The sequence below is a fragment of the Opisthocomus hoazin genome, chromosome 7, assembly GCF_030867145.1.
Source record: "Opisthocomus hoazin isolate bOpiHoa1 chromosome 7, bOpiHoa1.hap1, whole genome shotgun sequence".
Classification (NCBI taxonomy): Eukaryota; Metazoa; Chordata; class Aves; order Opisthocomiformes; family Opisthocomidae; genus Opisthocomus; species Opisthocomus hoazin.
The window spans coordinates 19,608,368-19,632,407 of NC_134420.1; the positions used below are offsets into that span (position 1 = coordinate 19,608,368).

General features: G+C 42.6%; 1 protein-coding gene across 6 annotated transcripts in view; it reads right to left on the reverse strand.

The window, feature by feature from the left end:
* OSBPL5 (oxysterol binding protein like 5) overlaps positions 1–24,040 on the reverse strand; it is a 202,603-nt gene that overhangs the window by 37,130 nt on the left and 141,433 nt on the right. For all 6 annotated transcript variants that reach the window (XM_075425237.1, XM_075425238.1, XM_075425242.1 and 3 more), the window contains 4 exons: positions 21,575–21,655; positions 20,790–20,891; positions 19,024–19,227; positions 8,161–8,245 (listed from right to left, as the gene is read on the reverse strand). In XM_075425237.1, the coding sequence (XP_075281352.1) occupies positions 8,161–8,245; positions 19,024–19,227; positions 20,790–20,891; positions 21,575–21,655 (472 nt within the window). The remainder of the gene's footprint in view (positions 1–8,160; positions 8,246–19,023; positions 19,228–20,789; positions 20,892–21,574; positions 21,656–24,040) is intronic.

Below are 24,040 nucleotides of genomic sequence, written 5' to 3' on the forward strand. Positions count from 1 at the left end.
TTGATTTGACCAAAGTTTGGCTCTACAAGATGAATGAGAGTTTACAAGGAAAATCCAGATCATACACTTATATAAAAGAATGTTGATAAATTTGAGTAGCTTTCAGCACTGGCTTTGATATAAAGCTGTAACCAGCAAAAGAGAGAAAAAAGCCCCAAAACTCTGAAGAATTGCACTTGAACACTCAGCTGCAAACACTGCAGAGTCCAGATATTTATTCTAATTTCATTCCATAAATTCCTTCAGCATCAGCTTATGATTTAATAATAAAATCACACATAATGGTTAATAAAAGATTAGGAAAGTTGAAAGCTGTTGGAATTGTTTTCACACTACTTCCTATTTAACAAATATTCTTGCATTAAGGCTTTACACGCAGAGATTTATTCCCTTCTTGCCAAGTGGAAGATTTGCATGGATAACCCATTAGAGTTAATGGCTGCGCAAGCACAAATCCACTCCCTCCTACATATCCCCTCTCCCCTAAAACCATCAAGATGAAAACCTGTTTCAGGCTATTCCATACAAGAGACCACACTCCTACTTAGGCTCACCTCCTTTGACTTTCCTCTCTCTTTACCTTTTCTTCCCCTTTCCAGTTCTGCAGAGTGAGGACTGCGTGACTGGACATTTAGAAATGCTGCGTATGTCAAGATGTTTTTATATTCAATGGGCTTGTAAAATCAGGTGCTTTGATAGGTGGCTTGATTTGTAGCAGCATGAACACTTTGGAGCAGTAAGAGGGGTCACTCAGCTCCTCAGCTCCTCGTGGCACTCACGTAAAGACATTATCTTACGAAGGTTTATGGCAATGCACTGGCTACATTTACACTTTCTAGCAAGGGTGACAAGGGTGACCCCAAGGTCTCCCTCAGCCATCTCCATCACTGCCCCTGCAGCGGTTATGAGTAACTTGAATCATTTGGAAACCTTATTCAAGGAGCCTAAGCAAAAAGAAAATAATGAAAAATAGTCATTTTAAAATTCCAAGGCAGAGGCACAAAGCTTTAGGGATTAGCATTAGCAGTCAGCATTACTTGTGCCCCGCAGAACACAGACAGGACACCAGTGTACACCTTTGTATTCATTTCTAACAGAAACCGAAATCAAGGGATGTGCAGCATCCTCAAGCTAAGAAACGGGCCTTCAGCCATCAGGTGGTGCTGTGAATCCAAACAGATACATGCCACACAACCAGTGGCGAAATATGGGATTTCCTCTGCAAATGAAAAGGTTACACTCTTTGCAAGTCAACAGTGTGTTAATTGCAGCATAACACCGTAAAATGATACCCTCTCAATTTCAGGGATTGCACACAAGCTAAACCTGCTTCATTGCTAAAGGCCTACATGAAGTGTTTTTACATTTGAGTGATCTTGTTATTAAGTAATATTCTTCTTTATTGTGAAAATGATACAAAAATGCTAGCATTGGGATTACTTAATTGTTTACCTGACAAGTTTACTCCCTCGCTCAGGAACTGAAGAAGGGGAAAAAAGTATGTGGTCATGTAATTAAAGGCTGTCATCGATAGTCACAGTAGTCTGCATGAAGGCTTCATGGTTACCTTAATTCTCGCGTTTTCTACTTTTGAGCTGTTGACTCATTTTATTGTATGCCAGATAATTAGATCAGAGAAGGATGCAAAATGTGAGTTCCTTCAGAGAGGAACGGCAGCCCAATATGATGCATATAAAGGAAGCAAAAAATTGCTGCGAGGGAGTTACAATGGTATTCTTTTAAAAGGTTTTAAGTTTTTAAAGTTACAATGTGAAATGCCGCAATCAATTATCAATTTTAATTTTCCACAGCTTGTGACTTAAAACAAGCATATGTTTAAACCCTGAAGAAAAACCCAAGATTATATTGTCAGCCTGTGGCAGAATCGTCCTACAGGCTTTTAAGCTCTTTTTATATAAAATGATATACTCCTCTATCCACTGCAATGATTACTTCTGGCCAATGTCTGCAGAGCTCACGTTGCCTCAAAACCACCTGCATTAGCTCCTTTTGCTTGGGAGCTGCGAAGTAAGTATTCCCTTTCAAATGTTATCTCTGAGCTTGACCCCTTCTTCATTGCATTTAGCATTTTGTCACTGACTTCCAAGGGGCAGCCCGCAGAGCAAGCTCCGGCTCTTACATCCAAGCTAACAGAGTTCTCAGTGAGGACAGCAACAGGGAGAAATGACACCCCACCCAGAGAAGATCCCAACTCTGATGTGCCAGTCAAGTCCAGCTAGATCACTCATACCGGCAGCCGGCACAAGGATGACATTTCACATCACCCATCTTTCGGCACTTTCTGAACTGCTCGGTGGGCGGGTTGCCCAGCCACCTTTGTCTCCCTCCAGGGCCAACAGGGAAAGAGCGAGACTCTTTGACAAGGCTGCTCCTAAAGTGCCCAAAGTGGACGTTCTACCAGAGTGCTAGCACTAGCTTGGGTTCCTGCTCTCTTTTGTAGCAGCCTCTTTCCTTGCACCAGTCATTGGTTTCAATATAGCAAATGATGATCACAGCATTTGACATGTGACATGTCCCAGGAAAGTGGGATGTCAGAGGAACACATCTGCACATCACTCAGCTGTGCTCATCAGAAAAAAAAATAGATGAAACAGAGGTGAGGTATCTCCCCTGAGTAGGTCTCCGACCCTTTTTCTCGGTTATAGGTGTTTACAGCAAAATTACAACAGTCATCAGTGGCAACTTGAAAAAGGAACCTCTTTGAAAAACCAGTTAAACACAGCTGGGTTTCAAAGTTCCTTCCTTCTTGAAAGGTTTGGGGAAAAAAAATCTACTAAAGGATGTGTGTTGCCTTGACTTTGCAAAAACAAAGCCCAACATGCATCCCACATATGTTTTGAAACCTTCCATATGCTTTCTCTAGGCCTTTTGGCTCAGCAGGCTGGAAAAGCACCTTGTGGTCCTTTGAGATGGCTCCCGCAGTACAGCTGTGCAAACAGGCATCTCTACGGCTCCTTCCAGGACGCTTCCCGGGTCCGCAGGGCACTGCTGGCACCGCGCAGAAACCTAGAGGCTGCAAGGCTGAACAGGAGCAGGCATGTGCTTGCACCAGCTCTTTTTTTTCCACAGACAACAGGAACTACTAAAACCAACTCACAAAACTAATTTCCTCTCCCCTTTGGAAAACAACAACAACAACAAAACAAAACAACCAAAGGTTGCTTATGCTGCTAACCTAGGCTCAGTTCAAGGAATAACTGAAGTCCATCTAGTCTTTGAATAGATCTAAAATTACAACAATATCCCACAGAAAAAAAAACAGGCAGTATTGAAAACAAAGCTATTCAGCTCAGCTTTGAAATACTTTACAGTCACCATCATTCACCTAGAACAACTCATAATTTGATGGGCCAAGTCTATCTGCAACAGCTGATCGCAGCAGAGCCAGCCAGTGTTCTCTCAGCACTCACCAATAACAAAAATCTGCTCGAGATGGAATCACATCGTTGCACACCGAAATCTCAGTCTGGGACTATACTTTTTTCCCATTGCATTCCTGTAGCTACAGAATGACTGGAATGAATCTCTCACCAATTAAGACTTCAAAAGCCTCACACCTAGTAACCATACATTCCTCCAGAGAGGTATCGCTAAGGGAATATTACTCTTCTTGAATTATTAAAGTCATCCAGCTTTTAGCCTCGTGCCTCACACTTACAAGATAGATGCTTTTAAAAATCAACCTGAAGTAGACTGTCACCTGGAAACGATGAATTCTTGCTCAAGTGCACACAAATCGCGAATGATGAGGAAGAGACTGATTTGGTTCAGTCAGTGAACATTAAGGTCATCGTATTCAGCTGACTGCTTATTTTGCTGTACCACTTGGGTGCCTGAGCGCATGATTTCTTACACTTTGGCTGCCAAGGTGCAAGGATGTGATCTCTCAGTTAGCTAGAGGTGCAATTTATGCACCGAGCTAAACGAAGTCTGGTTGCAAATGCCTGGATTTTAAACTGCTGTGAAAGGCCTAACGAATATGATGGGCTAAGAAGGTAACATCTGTTTTTTCCCGTACTGCCAGGATCCAGTGACATAGTTCATTGTGAACTGGGCTTCAAATTGCAATTGTCCTCCTGGTTCATTGTTTCTGTGCATGACCTTTATTTCAATAATTTAATTTCCTGCCCAGATCAGAACATCAATTTGGGGGGAAGGGTCAGATGCCTACAAAAGAAACACCACCACTGTAAGCCAAACCATCTTGATTTCCACACAGCTCCACCCACATCAGGCAACGGAGACTACCCAAAGCATGCCTGAAGGAGAAGCCAGACATAAGGAACAAAATGTGAGTGTGGTGCACAAGTCCACTGTTAAGCTTTTAACCCTTGGTAATCTGCCACCTTGAATTCCCCTGGTAAGCCCTCTGGTGGCAGTGCCCATGGCAAGGTGGAGATCTGCACTATGAGATTTAAGCAGGGGACTCAAAATGCTTAGGAGGTCTGGGGCACCACTTTGGAGATCTCAGGGGCAGCCCCAGAATGGTCCAGGCAGGAAGCTCAGGACAGGTTTAAACTACTAACTTTAAGCCACTCATCGGCATAAATCTGAAATGCATACACAGTCACTGGTTTGGAAAAAGCAATTTTCTTTTCTGAAACCGGTAAGAAAGACAGACCCTGTGTTTGTACAGGTTGAGCCCTGTAAGCTGACATGACCTTCCAGATGTCTTTAAAACATATCACGAAGCAGACTGCTGCTGCGGTCTGTGAATGTGAAATCTGTTGTCGCTTGGCGGTGGTTCTGCAGGCTGTCCAGAAGTCAGGACCTTAAATCCTACCAACAGTCTGTCACAGATGGTACAGCAGAGGGGTAAAAAAGGGAAGCTGAAATGCTGAAAGAAAAAGTAGGCCATGGAGCCACTGATCATGATACAGTTGCCTGGACAGCAGAACTGCTGCAACACAGTATTCCCCAGCAAGGCAGAGGCCTCCATGAATTACTGCTAAATTCGCCAAATGCTCTGTGGCTCTTTTTCCACTACTAACATGGGACACTGCGTTAAGAAGAACACAGTCAGGACACCTCTTCAGAGACGCTGTAGATTCACACAACACTGCATCTACAGAGAAGATGCAAACGTACTACAAATGTATGCTAACACTACGCAAGGGAACAGGTTCCACCTGCCCCATTTGTGTCAGCTAGCTTAGCTCCTTTTGCCTTCACCTCCTGCCTCTCTCGCCCATAACTGCACCCTCTATGTTTGTCCAGTGCGCTCAAGAAATGAAACAAACTCAGGTACATCCTCTTAGAGATGCCTCTTTAAGCTATATAACAGTCTACAACTATTTCAGTAGTGTCTTCTGGACTTCAAATCAAATTGTATTAACTGCAAAGTACAAGCCTTAATTTGCTGTGGTTTATACCACATATATTTACATTTCTTTACATGTAACAGTTTCTATTCCTCGTGCCCTTCTCTGCATATGTTTTACACCACCTACTAACGTTAATATCGTCTCCAAGTCACTCATCTCTGAGTGTGACACCCATCCGTTTGGCCGTTTGCCAGCATGTCTACACTGCTCAATGGAGCGGGTGCCCCCACAAAGGCCAACTGCTGCCCAAGAGGAGCACAGCAGAGTCCCCAGGCCAGGGCAGCTCGTGTGCCTGGGGGTGAGGCTAGCCTGGGCGTATGAGCTTTGCTTCCCTCTCGTCTGTAGATTCACACCCTTCCCTTCCCGCACAAGATACAACCACTTCTCACAGGTCACTGACCTCAGCTGTGAAGTCAAATACTCTCGTTCAGCTGAAAATTACACCATTTTTCATGCTAGTATTTCTGGTGCAATACTGTATCAATTTTTTTTTTAAGGCTCACTGCCAAATGGAGAGATCCCAAAGCTTCACTTCATGTCAGCTATCATGGTCACCTCCTCAGACTCTCAGGATCTATCAGGCATAATGTGGGTACTCCAAACCTGTGCAGGTGGCTCTAGGGCACTGATAGTGCTGTTCAAGAGCATACATTATTTCATCCTGAACCAAAGACCCTAGGTTTTTTCTACATACACGTTTACAATATTTGATTGAGAGGTATCTCAGTTCTTCCTGACACTAGCTTTCCATCTAACCTTAAGACCCTACTGTCGAGAAGTAAAGGAAAATCGTACTAAATCCTAAAGTAACTCTACTTTGATCTGCCTGGCCTCTGCATGCTTCCCAAGAATCTTGGCCAATATCTTGGCTTTAAAAATATGTTCAAATAACTCACTATTTTATGCTCCTATGATACCAGAGACATGTAATAATTCACTGTGCAGAAAGCTTCCCACGGGCATTTAAATATTGAAAATTTTCATGTACCAGATATGGTCCCTTTTGTGCTTTTTCAGCATGTGGTGTATGACCCAGACAGAGAGATCACAGCTAGAGAAGTCTTACCTCTGATGATGTCTTCGGAGCTACTGCTAGCTTGGGAGCCTTTATGCATAAGGTTAGTTAGAACAAAACTACAGCTATTCTACTCCACATAACTGGCCTAAGGCAGTTGTAAGAAGAGAGAGTAGAAGTTCAGCCACAGGTCTGGCTTTAAGGTTTAATCATTAGATTTCCACCAGAATGAAAGTTTTCATTTAGAAGATAGCTGAAATGCCAGGAAAAAAGCACGAGACAGCAATTCGTCTTGAACACATACCATGACCACATTGGGCCCTTTGCACATTTTCTAATTAAGTTAATGGAAAGACAAGTTACATGGATCTCTAAAGAAATAATAATCTAGAAAATCTGGATTGACAGACAGTTGTTGAAGCTATTTGGCTGCCTAAGAACTCTGTGGGACTGTTCCGTATATGTATTCTGCGGGCTGTCTGTACAACCAGGGTTTGAAATACCTGTAATTTAGTAGCTCTACCCCAACAACACTTTTTTTTTTTCCCGAAGAGACTATTGCATCAATCTATCTCTTTCTAGACAGGTGATATTTGGAGCTGAGTTGGAATCTTGCATTCCATTACACAAATAAGCTCTATTGTTCCACAAGCTACAAAAACATACTATTTAAAGAAATAGATGCGCTTCTAAGGCTCTATACAAGATCCACTTATTTTCTTATCATTTCACTACATTGGCATCTGCAAGCAGCTTTCTGTGCTGAGATGGTATCCCTCACTTTGAACCTCTGCACAGTAGTAGGAAGAACAGCATGCCAAGCCTGTAACGAAAGGTTTCCTCCTAAGTGCCATGTCAAAGGTACATTTGGCACTGTCCCACTTCCAGCCTTTAGGAATATGTAAAACTTAATCACTGGACCAGAAGGACACTGCTTTCAAAGCCCACTGTGCTCCATAAAAAAATCCCTATGTCCTTAAAGTTACTCTAGATGAGACCCAAAGGAGCATGTGGGCTACATGAGCACCCTTGGTGGCATAGGTGAAAAACATCCGTAAAATGAACAGCCTGTGTTAATTTGCTATGGCAAAAAAAAATTTACAGTAGTCTGAAGGTCAAATGGAATGAAAACATGTTTTTAATCTTCTTATCTACTTATAAATCACTGTTATTTTAGGTCCACTGAAGTAATTTATAGAGATTTTCACATAGCAAGCTGGCATGCCTGTTTTATATTGACCTAAATTTACCTTCTATAATTTTGTGAATTCCTCAAATGGTATTTTAATGTGGAGTCACCAGCACCTGGGCTGGGCCTGCTATACTGTAAACCATGGTACAGCAAGTTTACAGGAGGATTCTGGTGGTTAAGAGACATCTATCAACAGTTCTTCAACATTACTACGTCATTTTCCTCCAACAGATCCCTACCTCATGTAAGACATAAGCAGATAACCCACTAAAGTCTCTGCTGAACTGAGGAAACAGTCAAGCCCCCCTCTCATCACAATTTTGGGATCAAATCCTTTCATCCTTTCGTATACACCGACTCAGTGTTTTTTTGGCAGCTACAAGCCTAGGTCCTTCCTAGGGTCCTTCCATGGCCAGACAGGTGGCTCAGGAGTATGAAATGTGCCTATAGTCTGCTTGACCTATTCTGACCATTACTAACGAATAGCATCTCAAGCTGGGTGAGCTGTCATTTTTTTCCTTTATATACTAATTTTTCTGCATCAACCTATTTTCTTCACTATCACAGAGTATGCAATCTGGAGAAAGCAAACTAAGACCAAAACTTACCATCTGACTCAGAGGCTGCTCTGAAAATCAAGTAGCTGCTGGGAAGAGGCTGAGTGATCGAACCAACATTTTCTCCCTTTGGGCCCTAGGAATGCACACAGACAAAGAGACGTAAGACACAGAAGACGCAGTGGATGCTTCAACATCTTTCTCCCCTTCCTGGGCAGAGTGTGTATGTTTGTGATAGGAGAGAAGGAAGATGCAGGTAGAGTAATTTAGAGAGACTCATTACCAATCACGATATTGCTGCTGGAGCTCCAAAGCAGTAATGAGTTCTGAAATAAATGGGGCTTGGTCTAACTTAAAACCAGTCAAATCTTTGCTATTAGACATCTTTGTGCAACACCTGAACAGACTGTTCCATGCAGTGCGCGTCAAGTCCGTCTGCAGCCTAACACATGAGCAGTGAAACACCCTCTATGTGTCACCATACGAGTGGCAGAGCCCACACCTTGTGCTGCAAGTGCCTCTAGCAGAGAGGCAACGGCAGCTTTTCTGGAAGGAAACAAAGGGGAAACTCCACCCTGCAAACCCATCTGTGAGAAAGGAGGAGACAGCAAAAACCACAGGCTGAGGACCAAAGGTCTCCCAGCCTGGACACATGCTGCTGGGTTGCGGCCATTCACCTCTACATCCAGACCCTTTGAGAACCTTTACGTCGTGGTGCATGGGGTGACGGCCACTTCAGGCTTTAACAAAACAGGCTTTGCTTGTTTATGTTGCCTTTGGCTTAGGAGCCGTGGCAAAAAAGATTATAGTGTGTTGTAAACATCTCGCCACAATCCCTTCAGCATGACCCTCCAGAAATCATTCCCAGGGAGGCAGAGTCCACCTTGGATTAGGCACTTCTTTGAGCAGAACCACAGGCTCCCACCTTGATGCCCTCCCTGTTATCTCCTCTCCTGAGCTCCAGAAGCTGCTAAGAAAAAGCAGATCCTGTGCCTGGTGAGTACAGCTTCATACTTTCCATGGTATGGACTTTATGCCACAACCTGGCTGAAATAAATATGAGTCCTTCCTCCTCCCTTGCATTTCCAAAGTGACCCAGCTGCCTCCAGTTCCTTCTCTTTATTGCTTCATAACGAGCAACGTGAGAGCAGATCCTTTTTCAAATATGCAGGCATCATGTCAGAAATAAACGCAGAGCAGAAAACATCACCAATACTTGCATGACCACTATGCCAACTGCAGGGTGGAACGAGCAATTTTCTCCAGGATGCTCAAATATAGATTTCCTTGAGTTTCTAGAGAATACCACAAAATGCTGAAAATCCATTGGTAAGTTTTTGCAGTTTGAGTACGAGTCTCCTCCCCTACATGGGCCTTTATAGTATCCCATCCTGCTCCTTGAAAGCAGGACTTCTCCCTAGCATTAGTCTGTAAGGAGGGAAACTGTGACTGCTGCTGAAAACTGCTCCTGTATACAAGTGTCTGGCAGCTAAATGGTGGTTTTATCTGGGGTTTTGGTTTTGAGTTCCACTCAGGAAACCAAAATTTGGAAAGAATGAAGACTGCAAGCGTAGAACAAGCATCAAATTGTATCTGACTCTACACCACAAAGATGCCATGCTGAGAAGACAAGAGTCTCCAGTCTAGCTTCTTGTCTTCACATCTGAGGGGTTCTGCTGTCAGGAGAAATTGGGATCCCTGTTACTTCTTTTTCCCCTCCCCTTTCCCACAAGAGGTTCACACAATTAAGGCTATTTAAAGGCTTAACAGTCAGGACTGGCAAAGTTGAGATTTGATTAGTAAACCAGACTAGAGCAGCTCAAGACATTACTAATGACATTAATGCAATTAGGCATCATTCCTGATGGCATTTTTCCTTTCAGTAGCTTGCAGCTGAGCAGGGTGTTCGAGGACTGTTGATAACATCATTACTTGTGTTTTCAGTGCAAAGGTTGACATCTGCTCTGTTGGAGGAAAAAACCCACAATCAAACAGTACAGATCCAGAGAACCACTGTTAAAAAAGAGAAAAAAGGAGAAGGGAAGGGAAGGAGGGGATAACACCAGGTTTTAACAGACATCGAGGCATGTGGATAAACACAAGGGGCAGCCAGCTCACTCTCTCAAGGAAACGTATTCAATAGTAAGGCACACTCGTACATGGAAGGGGCTGTTTCCCACAGAAAGAAGAGGAGAAGAAGAAAAGAGCAGAGGCCATAAAAATAAAGTCAATATTTCCAGAGAGTAAACAAGGTTCTGCATCTGCACGGCAGAGATAATGATGCTTTCTGTCTCACAGCCTTTGAGCATCATGCCTGTTTAGAGTCTAAGACCTCCAAGACAACGACCATCTCTCACCAAAAGTGAATGTTATCCCTGCTACACTGGGGCTCGCAGCTCAGCTGCAGCCTCCAGACAGTACAACTACGAAAGGATCACCTTCAGGTCATTCCTGCCTTTACATTTGATTTGAGACTCAAAATACATTATCAAAGAGGGGCTGATTAGGCTTTGAAAAATGGAGTGGATTCACACTGTTTTAGATAGTGTGACAAGACAACTAGCTTTGGAGAGTCATAAAACAAAGCTTTAAAAAGGGGAAAAATCCCTTTCATTAACAGTACTGTGGATAACTGTAAGGATGAAGATGAAACTAACTGTGTCATATTATGGAGTAGAACGAACAACTGTAAAAGCAGCAGCACAAGCCTATTACTAGAACTTTTTTCTTTAAAGGAATGACTCAAAGTTCTTAAAATCAACAAAATTCAAATGATATATATACCCAGATTCAGTGGGTCTCACCCCCACTCCTTTAGTGCTCTAAATAAATGTTAGAACAAGCTGCCGTCAATAAAAGCCTTCCCAGATCACGCTGTTCAGCTAGCTTCTGAGCAACCTCAAAGGGAAATTAGAACTAGTCCAGGACATTTTCTTGGGATAGCCAGGCAAACCCTCCCAGCTTGTTGAAGACTAACTCTGAAACTTAGCTAATTAGGTCAAGATGTCGTTTGTACGTGTTAAGCTGACAAGTAAAGGACACTTAATCATCTCTTATCAGAAGAGCAAACATTCAGTATCCTTTAACCAAGGACATCCTGGAGCAAATGGACCTTGAGAAGGATGTTTTGAGGATGTTTAATGTATGTTGTCAACTTGGCAGGAGAACTCAAAGTTCAGGAATCAGACCCCTTGAGTTGGAGACCCCGTCCTGAGCAGAGACCCTTACCCACGGAGCATGCCCAGGGAATTTCAGGAGTACTGTATCTTTAAACCGAAGCGAGAAGTGAAGGAACCAATCATTGTCAGGAGGGCACAGCTAACACACAGAACTGACATTTTTAACTGTATAAATATGCGATGTGATTGTCACCAGGTGTGCTTGATCTGTGGGAAACCACCCAGCACCCAGGCTTGTGCAAACCTGAAATAAATGAAAGCAACATCCCTCCTGAGGGTGTGATTACTGACTTCTTTCACAGCGGGCAACGAATCCCTCTTTTTCAGACAACAGTATTCTGGCAACCCAAATGGGACAGCTGTGAAGCCATGCCTGGATCGTCTTGCCGGCTGCTGGTGGGAGAAGCTGCTCTCCAGACTCCAGGCACGCACCGACCTTTTGTTTGAAGGAGTCTGTGAGTAATCTCCCCATCTGGAGCGGGTAAGCGACTCAAAAGCTGCAATGCATGGTAAGGAGTCATCGCACGGGGTAACAATCTGTAAAGGTATTTTGTAAGCTTTGTGTACATTTGCACAGTGACAACTGGAGTGCATAAAAGCATGGTTGGTGAGAATGTTCTTTTTGGATAACAATATGGGAGCAGGACAATCTGCAGAGGTTTCCCCTTGCTCACCATCAGGATGCATCCTGAAACATTGGGATAAGTTTGGTGGGGATCCTCTAACAAAGAAGAAATTAAAAGAATACTGTATTCAGTGGTGGCCGAAGTATAAACTGGAGGATGAGGAAAAATGGCCAGAAATGGGGTCTTTGAACTATAAAACAATTTTGCAACTTGTTCTGTAGGAGGGAGGATAAGTGGGATGAAATCCCATATGTAGATTTGTTCTTTAAGAAATGATCATGAAACAAGGAAGAAATGTAAAGTGTTGGTATCTGATTCAAATGTACTGATGATGATGGAGGACAGAAAGAAATTGGCTCCGTGTTGTTCTGCTTGTAGTATTGGAAAAAAATGTTTGAAAATGGAGGATGAAGAAGAGGACATGCAATTGTTGGTTTCCCCAGACAGAGATCAGGATTAGTGTTGTTGATGAGCATGAAAGGGGTGGAGAAGGATTTAGCCCCATTGCAGGCAGAACTTGACGCAACAGAATCCTGTGACTCGGGCTCCGCCGCGCCAGGCAGTAGGATCAGATGGAATGCCTGTATATGTGAAAGTTCCTTTTTCAACCTCAGATTTAATGAATTGGAAAGAGTCTTCTGGGTCATATCGGGAAAATCTGGAGAAAATGTATCAATCCTTTAAAATGATAGCTGAAAATCATAACCCAGACTAGAAAGATGTGCAAATGTTGCTAAACAGTTTATTTTTGCCTGAGGAACAGAGAATGGTGATAGAAAAAAAGCTTGGGAGGAGAACGAGAGGCTAAATACAAGGGAAGGTCCAGATCGTTTTATGCCAACATAGGAGCCAGACTGGGATCCAAACACAGGGGCGGGCAGATTAATGAATAAAGAGTATCAGCCGTTAATGTTATATGGAATAAAACATGGGGTACCTAGACCTAAAAACCTTGCAAAACTGTGTCAGGTGGTGCAAGGTAAAAGTGAGGACCCCTCTGCCCTTAATGAGAGGCTGTGTGAAACAGCACGGAAATGGGCAGACATGTATCCTGAGGATGAGGCTAGCAGTAAGACTTTTACTACTTTGTTCGCGAGGCAGTTGCCACCAGACATAAGGAGAAAGTTGCAAACAGTAGACGGCATGTCTGGAACGTCAATATCTCAGCTAACAGAAATTGCATATAAGGTATACAATAATAGGGAAGAATTGGAAAAGAAGGAGAAACAGAAAGAGAAATTAAAGGATAGAAAGCGAAATGCTGCAATTTTAGCAGCTGTCTTTGCTCAAGCACTAATTTCCTCTCAGGGAAGAGGTTTCCTGAGAAGACAAGGATGTGGAAGGGGACGAGGAGCAGGAGCAAATATAGGAAATAGAATCCCACTGGGGAGAGATCAGTGGGTGATCTGCAAGAAAAAGGGACACTGGAAAAATGAATGCCTGAAGAGACAACCAGTAATCAGACACCCCCTTCTGCACCCGTTCCGGAGGCAGATGTATTTGTAATTGGTACGGAAGATTCAGACTGACAGGGACTGGGTGTTGAAAAATTAGATTGCCCAGCCTAACCCCTGGTTTCAGTCAAGCTGGGGAATGAGACCGTTAAATTTCTGGTTGACACAGGGGCAACGTGTTCTGTATTAAATAGTTGTAAAGGACCCATGAGCAAATCTTCTACGTCACTGATTGGTGCCACAGGAAAATGAGGTTAGACCTTTCTTTCAACCAGTTAAGTGTGAAATTGGGAATAAAGTACTTACATGTGAATTTTTGTACATGCCAGAATGTCTGTTACTTCTGACAGGAAGGAATTTATTAAATAAATTGGGAGCACAAATAACCTTTAATCAGAACAATGTACGAGTACGTAGCCCACAATATAATGCCTGGGAGACACAAGTTTATATGTTACTGGAATTATCAGAGGCAAAAGGTGCTGGAAATAAGGAAAAACAAACTGAAGCCTCCTCTGGAATTACAGATGCAGTGATCCCTTTTGTCTGGGCAACCAAGAAACCTGGAAGAGCTACATGGGCAGAACCAGTAAGAGTGGAATTGAAACCAGGAGCAAAGCTGCTAAGATGAAAACAATATCCCATGAAACTGGAGGCCCATGTCGGATTGGAGTCTATAATTAATAACTTTCTAAAATATGGACTATTACGAGAATGTCAATCGGAATATAATGCCCTGATTTTGCCTGTTAAAAAGCCTCCTTCACAGGAATACCGTTTAGTACAAGATCTAAGAGCTATTAATCAAATAGTCACCAACATACACCTGGTGGTACCCAATCCTCACACCTTGTTAACAATGTTTTACATAACTCAGAAGAACCAGGGGAACCAGGAAGAATGCTCTCGTTCTTGGGATCATAATCTTCACCTGGGAGTGACTGAAAAATCTATGAAGATAGTTAACCGAACAAGTTGCTGGGTATGTAGTCATTTTCCAGAACACTCAAATAAAGGCATTACTTTGATAGGGATGCCCCTTAATTTTATAGAATCATAGAATGGTAAGAGGTTGGAAGGGACCTTAAAGATCATCTGGTTCCAGCCCCCCTGCCATGAGCAAGGACATCTTCCACTAGACCAGGCTGCTCAGAGCCCCATCCAACCTGGCCTTGAACACTGCCAGGGAAGGGGCAGCCACAGCTTTGCTGGGCAACCTGTGTCAGTGTTTCACCACCCTCATGGTGAAGAATTTCTTCCTAATATCTAATAGAAATCTGCCCTCTTTTAGTTTAGAGCCATTCCCACTTGTCCTATCATGACACACCCTTGTGAAAAGTCCCTCTCCATCCTTCCTCTAGGCCCCTTCAGGTACTGGCAGGCTGCTGTAAGGTCACCCTGGACCTTTCTCTTCTCCAGGCTGAACAGCCCCAACTCCTTCAGCCTGTCCTCGTAGCAGAGGTACTCCAGCCCTCACATTTATCATTTTTAGAATTTGTGAAGTATATGGAGAATGATGATGATCAAATTGTATATGATGAAAATATGGAACAAGAATGAGAAGTTCATAATTTGGTAGGAGATTATTACCAGTGCTTGCGAAGATGTAATAATAGCAACAAATCATGGGAAAAGTTTTTGGTCCATGGGAAACAATGTATTAACTGTACAGGAGCCATGAATGTAAGAAATTAAGAAAATTGCTCCCGAATACCCGAAATAGGTCATACGTGGCAGAACAAAGAACAAAGTGGATGGCGCATCCCAAAAGGTAAGGGTTGATATTGGTTACATGGAAATAAAGCACAGAAAGTACTACCTCCTAATTGGTCAGGAACATGTACTTTGGAGGCAGTAATCCCTAATGTAACCATGACAGAAAGGTTAAATAATGAAGATCAGCAGTAGCTGAGATAATTTACAAGCAGGCAAAAGAGAAACAACCCTTTAATAGAAAGACCTACAAAATTTCACTCTTTTGCCAGATGGTTTATTTCTTGGCTAGGAGTAAGTGAATTAGAGAAGGCCATGGTGAACATCTCCAGGCTTGCAGAACAGATAGGAAGCGAAACCTCTGACGCTATCATTGGTTTACAAGAAGAGGTCTAGGAGGCTGCCAGAATAACTACTCAAACCCAGAATGGCACTAGACGTGTTGCTAGCATCTCAAGGACGAGTATGTACTGTAATTAATACTAGCTGCTGTGTTTACATAGATCAGAGAGGAAGGATTTCTACTGACTTGAATGAAATTTGGAAACAAACCAGATTATTACATGAGGTCCAAAAGGATGACACCTCTTTTGGATTTGCAGAGACATGGAAATGGCTGACTTCAGGATGTTGTGAGGATGTTGCCAACTTGGCAGGAAAACTCAAAGTACATGTACCCTTAGCTGAACTATCCTCATTATAATACCAGGAATCAGACCCCTTGAGTTGGAGACCCCGTCCTGAGCAGAGACCCTTACCCACGGAGCATGCCCAGGGAATTTCAGGAGTACTGTATCTTTAAACCGAAGCGAGAAGTGAAGGAACCAATCATTGTCAGGAGGGCACAGCTAACACACAGAACTGACATTTTTAACTGTATAAATATGCGATGTGATTGTCACCAGGTGTGCTTGATCTGTGGGAAACCACCCAGCACCCAGGCTTGTGCAAACCTGAAATAAATGAAAGCAACATCCCTCCTGAGGGTGTGATTACTGACTTCTTTCACAGCGGGCAACGAATCCCTCTTTTTCGGACAACAAGCTGATAGCCCTACACTCCCTCTGCCAAGCAAGAGGACAGCCACCCACACACACCCTGACACTAATTACCTGGCTGGCATTCCTCAGTCTCCTGCAGTCATCCTGGCAAAAACTCTCTTCCCTGAAGCAGCATGGGATCAAACTGCCTTCACAGGATGGACAAAGTGTCCCTGCAGCAGTGTTCACAGCGTGCAGGGGAAGCTCTCCTTCCTGTTCCTTGCACTACTGACTGATTTTGAGACCTCGGTGGTTTTGACCTTGGGTTTACAAAGGCCTGGGCAGAGCTAAAAGGTAAAAGGTCTAATCCATTTGCACTGTGAGGGAGTTTCGGGGTAAAACTCTCAAAAAGTCAGAGAGGCAGTGTAGAATAAAGGACTTTGTCCCCTCATCAATGTGCTTCTAAGATAGCTCTAGGCACCAGAGAGCTTTATAGAAAAAAACACTTACCTGGTGCACATGGTTAGCTTTCAACTATAAGCAATGGTCTTGCACCCCAAAATCTCACCCTGCTCTAACTGAGGTTAAATGCCTGCCTATCAGATGGAATTGGCTAACAGAACCACAAATGTCTAGGGCAGTGCTTCAACCAGACATTTGTTCCAGGGCTGAACCCCGCCGTTAGACCCAAACATTTGCTGAGCAGCCAGGCCAACACATACAAGGGTGCTCATTAATTACCCTGAGTTAACTGGAACCCCACTGTCATGAGTCAAAACATCAGCTCTGCTCCAGAAAATCCTTGAAACCTTCACAAGCCATTTTAGCCAAAAGTGAAAGTTGTTTAGCCAGATCTTATCTCTATCGTGATGGACAGTAACTTGGGCTTCTTGCTTAAACTCAAGATAATCCATATTTAATGATAAATAGGCTTTCTTTGCATGGTTATACATAACCAATGTAGGTCAGTCAATTCTACTCCAGTTACTTTAAAAGAAGGCCATGAAATGACATAAAACAAAATAGTATTTTTAGCAGTTTCAGCCTTAAACTGTTGTCAGAGTGCAGACAGCCTCTCTGACATCAAGCAGTTCACTGGTGGATTTCTTCTCAATGCGTATTTTGGTGTTCACCTTATGGCTGAAAGCATCCATCACACAGAACAATCCAGGCTGAACTCAGGTTGCAGGGAACACCCTACCATGCAGCTCAAATGTAGCTTTCTAAATATCTGTCTCCAGTGACTCAGAATGTTACTTTGACTTTGAAATTAAAATCTCTTGGGACCTTCTCTAGTACACAAACATTTTCAGAGATATATTCCCTTCATATTTAATAAACTAATTCCTATTTCTGTCATACATTTTCTCAAGAGACACAAGAATTAGATATACAAACACATGCACAAATACATATACATATTGATAAAAACTCCTCTTCCTTTCGGATGATTCATATCAAGGGAAGGGTGTTCTAGCGTAACACTTTAGATCTGTCGGTGACAGTACTTTTCAGTTCCCGACTGCACTTTTGATTCCACTTTTTCACTACCTCTCCTGACCGTGCTTTTCAGAAGAAGTCAGTTGACCTGTCAAGTCACAGAGAATCTTCTTCTTGGTGGACAGCAAATGATCGACAGCCTTCTTGGGTGCATGCTCTGAATTAAAAAAGCATCAGAACTCTCAAAAGCTGAATAAGAAGCAAGGTGGCAATGAAACCTTTGGGACTTCATGCAAAAGCAATGCATTCAGACACAGCTGTGTTTAAAACTCTTCAATTAACTGCAGGGATGGGCAGGCATGAGGCTGCTTGATCTGCTCCCACAGTGCTTCTGCTCCATTTTGTCAGACCTTCTGACGCCAATGACAAATGCCTCCATCACTCTTGCATGAGTCTTCCCAAGTAGCCTTACTCTGCTGACCACCTTACAGCAAGCAGTAGCTTCTAATGCCTTGCTTACACTGGTGATGTCTCCTAGAGAATTTATGTCTGCAACAACTCTGCTGAGTCACTGGTTTTAATGGGGAAACAAGAGTTCAAGAACATTTAAATTTTGTCTTCAGGGTATCCAACACATGTTGGTCTCAGGGCCCCTGAGGAAGGTGCTGGGGTTTTCCCTCTTTGCTCACAGGCATTAGATAATGTTTTTCTTTTTGCTTAAAGCAAGAAAGAAAAAGAAATGCAACTCATTAAAATTTGCAGGGAGTTATTTTACGAAGTGTGAGAAAGTATTAATCAGTTGTGTTACAGGGAGATCCAGAGGCCACTGCAGGAGCTACTGTGTGTACAGGAAGAGACTGTCTCTGCCTGTGAGTAACAACAGACTGAAGAACGACTCAAAGTGAAGGAGAAAAAACCTTGCTATTTCCACTTCAAAGAAGAGAAAATGATGGCAACCTATCCAAAGTCACACTGTTGTGGAACAGTCAAGGCTTGAGTAGACCACTGAGTTCCAAGTTCATCACAAACAAACCCAAACCTCAGAGGCATTAGAAAAAAAAAAAAAAAAGTCAAATTATTAATCTGGTTTTTGCCACTTTGCCAGCCCTCTTCCAGTGTTGTGCAAAACATTTGGTGCTCTGTGTATCCTTGTTTCAGGTAAGTCAGTTAATCTGGTCTACTCCTCATCTCTTTTTACAGACGTAGGCCATGGCTTGATATAGCTTCTAGGTATCGATCTTTTTTCCTGCACTAACATGTTACCCTTTTTCCTCCGTCTATGCATGCATCTATACACCAAGCAAGACACATCCGTATAACTAATGACAACGCACCATGTTCCTTTTCCTTTGATGTTATATCATGCCCAAGCTTCTGTCTTTAATCTTTTTATGTAGTCAGTTCACCAACACTAACAGCAACCGAGTAACTGCAAATACAGGTAATATCAATGCTAGATAATACTAGTGCTCAGACACTTCGGTGACCAAGAAAAGGTTGTTCGTCTCATCAGGATTGTTACCTTTACAGCCCAGATTGATTGATCCAAAGGATGAAAAAGTTTAAAACAGAAGCCATCCTTTTTGGAGGGTCTCTCGATCAGCTCACAAGAATGGAGCAAGATTGTCCCAACCCACTGTCCAATCTTTGGTGTCTTATATATCAGCAGCACTCCTGGCTTCAGAACACACCACAGCTTGGTCCAACTCTTCAGAGTCCCACGAATCTGAAGGGAAGCAGGGAGAGAACAAAAAGTTGCATTTATGTTGATCCTTAAAAGAAAGACAGCATTTATTTACACAGTATTTCCAGTATGTGTTTCTCCCAAGGCCACACAATGATACACTTCCTTAGGAAGATACACTGCATTATCTGAACAGTATTAACGGTCTCCTAGCAAAATCCCAGACCTTGCAAATGTGGCTGTCAGAATCCAGTCTTCATATTTTTGTTACTGGCTTAGTGTTAGCAGCTTGCTTAATTTTTTAGGCAATCAGCACTGCTGGCCTATGTGAGAGTGATTTGTTCACAATCATGGAGGACATGCCAATTAGAACATCGCACAGGAAAATGTTATAGCTAGTCCAACCCGACTTCTAAGTCATTTTAATACTGTTCTGTGGAACAGAGCTATTAATGGGTTTTGTCAAATACCCCACTTTTAAAAGCACCTTCTCCAGCTGGTTTACTTCTCTGTCAAGCTCAATGCATGCTCACTCTTGTATAGAAGACATTAAATCTGATCGTGTATATTAAAGATAGAAGCTTTAAGAATGGGGAAATTTCTCAGTAAGGTTAGATTTTGCCTAAGGTCTTCCTGTCTTCAATGTACATAAGCCAAATCTCACGTCTTATGTCAATGTTCTGGTTTTGTGGCCAAAAGCATTATTTGTTGCTGAACCAGAAACTTCCAGTCACAGCAAACATGCAATATTTATCTATCATCAACACCAAACACTATGGAAACATTTTGTTGCCAATCTAATTTCTCAAATAAACCATACGCATCTCACTTTTTTGGCCTCTAATATTGATCATAGAATAATGCTGGAGGTTTTTCACACTGGTCAAATACAATTATGTTGTCTCATGAAATCCCTTAGTTTTTTTTTTGTGTTTGGTGATGTTTGCAAATTAAGTTTTGCCATTATGAAAGGAGGAACCAATTCACTATTAGCTGAGAAGCAGACTAAATGGCCCCAAATGAGGAGACAAACAGTGCTCAAAGGTAACATCTCTCAATGTCAATCCAAATTTTTTTTGCCACATACAAAGTTTCAGGACTTCAATGAGAAGCTGTTGCCAGTTGAGTCTTTGCACAAGAAGAAATTACAGTTGTCATCAGGTCCAATATGTTCCATTCTGTGCTGTGACAACATAAAATCCGTCAATAGAACAAGCTGTATCTGCCCATTTCCAGGCTGTTACTCTGTCTATTCCCTCTTCACTACAAAAACACAGCTACAGGAAGAGGCCCACACACTCTTTCAGAGGCGAAGAAAGAAACAAACATCATGACTTCCTTTCGTACTATGCACTTTTTGAGACCTTGTTGCTACTTAAGGACACGGAATAGATGGATTGATTTAGGTTAAGATGGAAAGTAAATATTCCCCATAACTCCACTTTTATAGCAGTTCTTTAGGTACAGCTTTACAGCAACTTCAACTCAAAATTATTCAGTCTTCCTTCACTCAAAAAAGTGCTAGTGCATAAGGCTCAGAAACATCAAGTCCTTCTCACTTCTTTTTTCCTACAGCCTCAGAAGCAATGGTCTGTATTAAATACCTTCAGCCAGTCTGCTGTGATCACTACACTGGGATCCTTCAGAGCACTAAAGAGTTGCTTGGTAGCTCTTTTCTTCTCCTGCCTGTAATTTTTCTTTTGTACCTGGTTGAGAAAAGAGAAAATACAGTAGCTGTAATCATGGCCTCTTTTGGGGAAGAATGAACATAATGCATTAAGGACAGCTATGTATAGCACAGCTAGAACTCGACCCAGCACAGGTTCCCCAGAATGAGCACAAACAAGAACAAAACCATAAGGAGCTGGAAGGCATTTTCTTTGCTCCTGAAGTTCCACCTAAACATAATCCAATGTGGCTTTTCTTTGGGGGGGGGGGAGCGTGTGTGTGGAAAGAGGCTGAACACCCAGTCCCCCCCACCCCTCAAATTAAAGAGATTAAATCTAATTTCATCCAAAACAAATTATTTATACTTTTGGTTCAGTAGACAAGCAAGCATTCAAGCAATAATTTTCTCAGACTGCCTTGGCACACCCCTCCTAACCAGACCAAGGAAGGATTACAATCCTCTTGAGGTGCCTGATGGCTCTGGAACATATGAACTGAGTGAAATAATTGCGCTGATCTCTTCTGTTTGCAGTATACAATTTAATCCTGTATATAAAGCCTTATGTAAATGCCCTTGGCCTATAATGACTCGCAGAAGAGTCGGAGGCTTCCCTGGGTGTTGGGAAATCACTCAGAGTAGTTCCCAATGGTTTGTTTGGAAGGTACTACTCGTTTCGTAAAAGAAAGTCAGCTGATGCTGACTTGGCTGCTTTGCACATACCTTCAGTGTTTCCTTCTTCGTGAATTTGGCTGTGGGAGACACACACTCTTTGTCAGACCCATTGCAAAGCTTATACTCAATCTAAAAAAAAGAGGGAGAGAGGAAAAAGGAATATGTTAACATGAAGATGTTCAAAATATGCTCTAATGAAGAGTTGTTTCTATTCTCCAGGAATCCACGAAAGAGCAGATTCCAGACTTCAGCAGCAGAACAGTAGGCAGGCATGGAAAACAGGCATTTGCAGTGCGCTCCAAACTTCCTTTTTATACTCATAGTTTGTTGGAAAATTCCCCACCAAATTTTCTTCATATTTCTCCCATGCAGACACACTAATCTGAGTAAAACAAACAAACAAACAAACAAAAACCCCAAACCTATTCTTACTCCTAACTTTGAAAACTGCCCATTTTTTTTCAGATATGCAAGCATTTCAATTACTGGAATAAAAATTATGGGGAAGCTGGTATAGATCTTTCAGAACTAGACTTGATATTGGCAAAGACTATTGCCTTAGCTGAAAAGTCCAGAAACACAAGTGGGCACGAAATGACCTAATGATGTTACAGATAATACAGGAAATCATCATCATCTGTGCCTTGCGAAGCGAGGCACAAAATACACAGTCACTTCAAATCATGTTTGATAGTGTCAGTATTGTTTAAATTCATTTTCAGAGGCTGCAGACTGATCTCGTAATTGTGCTGATGGGCTGAAAAAATGCTTTACTTTTGTTAGACATGGTCACAGCATTGCTGTTCCCAAAATAAGGTACACTTAGAGAGTATAGCTCTCTGGAGCCCAGCTCACGACGAGGACCCCTACTCGGATAGGTACTGTCAGCAAATTATCCAAAACTTGGGGAGGGTTAGTAGCGTGAGAATTATGGTACAGCCTGGCCTCTGCTACTTTTTATGTGACCATGGGGAAGTTACTTTCTCTCTCTGTACCTCTTTTTCATCTACCTTTCATGTGTCTGATGCATTCAGACTGTGATCTTTTGGGGTCAGGCACTGTCTCTCCCACTTACGCATGGCAGTTTTCTAAAAAAGCTCAGCCCATATGACACAAAAATGAGCCGTACTACGGAAAAAAATGTATCAAATATAGTTCCAATTTATAAATTCACTGCTATCATGTGAAACAAACCCACCGGGCTCTAAGAGTTTCTCTCCTTTATGCCATGAGTTGATGCAACCACTTTATAGAACCTTCAGTATTGAGCGAACCACTTTCTCCTTCCCTCCCAGTGACACAGAAGCCTCCCCAGCTCCTACAGTCGCGAACCACGCTGAACGTTAGTGTGAGCAGGAAAATATTTAATGACAGCCCAATCTGTCCTTTTCACACAACTTTGATAAAAACACGGAAATGTATGACCAGATCACAGCCAACAGGCCATCAACTATCCTCTGGAGACCATGGCAGGAGCAAAAATGGGAGATAAGGGGACATGCTCAACTGAGCAAAACTCTTTGTGGATGATGCAGGATTAGAAATTAGGGGCAGAAGGTGCAATTTGCAACAGTCAGGGCCACTGTAGAACCTATCACGTGTTCTCACATACTCACAGTATTCTTTCACTAAAACCAAAGCTACACGTGATACTTAAGAATAGAGAAAGGAAAACTCTATGATGGCACGTAAAGACCAGTGAAGGCCCTGATCTGACTGTCCAGTTTACAAGTCAACCTGGCATTGGATCCACTCAAAGAAAATGCCAGCTCTTGGACTTCTGCAAACTGTTCAATATTTGTCATTTTTGTTTTCATAGAAAGCTAAGCCTGCCGTCTCTACCTGCAATGCAGTCTCTGCTGAATATCTTGTGCTCCTGCGTACAGGTCTTCACTGTAAAAACACAAGATTTATAGTGGGGAGCGCTGCACAGATACGACATCTGAGCAGAGAAATGTGCCCACAGGGCCTTTGTCACATTTCAAAGGGCACTGGTAGACATTTGGGAGATATGCTATAAGCTTTTCTTTACGAGGAAGCATTTCTAAGTGCTTAAGTGTCTCTGAGCAAGCATCCTTCGCAATTATTAGGAGATTATGCTTTCATGATTCGAGACACATGTCCTCTGAAACCGGTCAGAAAAATTCTCCCCCTTTCTCCCAATTAGCAGGGAGAATGTCCTGTCCTTGAGATACAACTATGAGCCAACTGTTTATTGGTAATTTCACTCCCTCCAGCCTGAGAGATCAGAAGCAGAGAGAAACACTGTGTGCTACTCCCCATTAGCCAGCGTGAGCAGCAGAAAAAGCACAGGTGTCCCTGAGATTCTGGGAAATCCTGCTCAGCTGTCTGCAGAGCATCAGGATACAATGAGTGCTTTTTGCTTAACTAACTGAAACAAGCTACAGTCACTTGTTGCCTAGAAAATCACATCTTAGCACTTCCACAAATAACAAAATCTTGGCCCCTAAACTCACTTGGCTTGAGGAAATTTACTTGGAAGATGAATTCCGA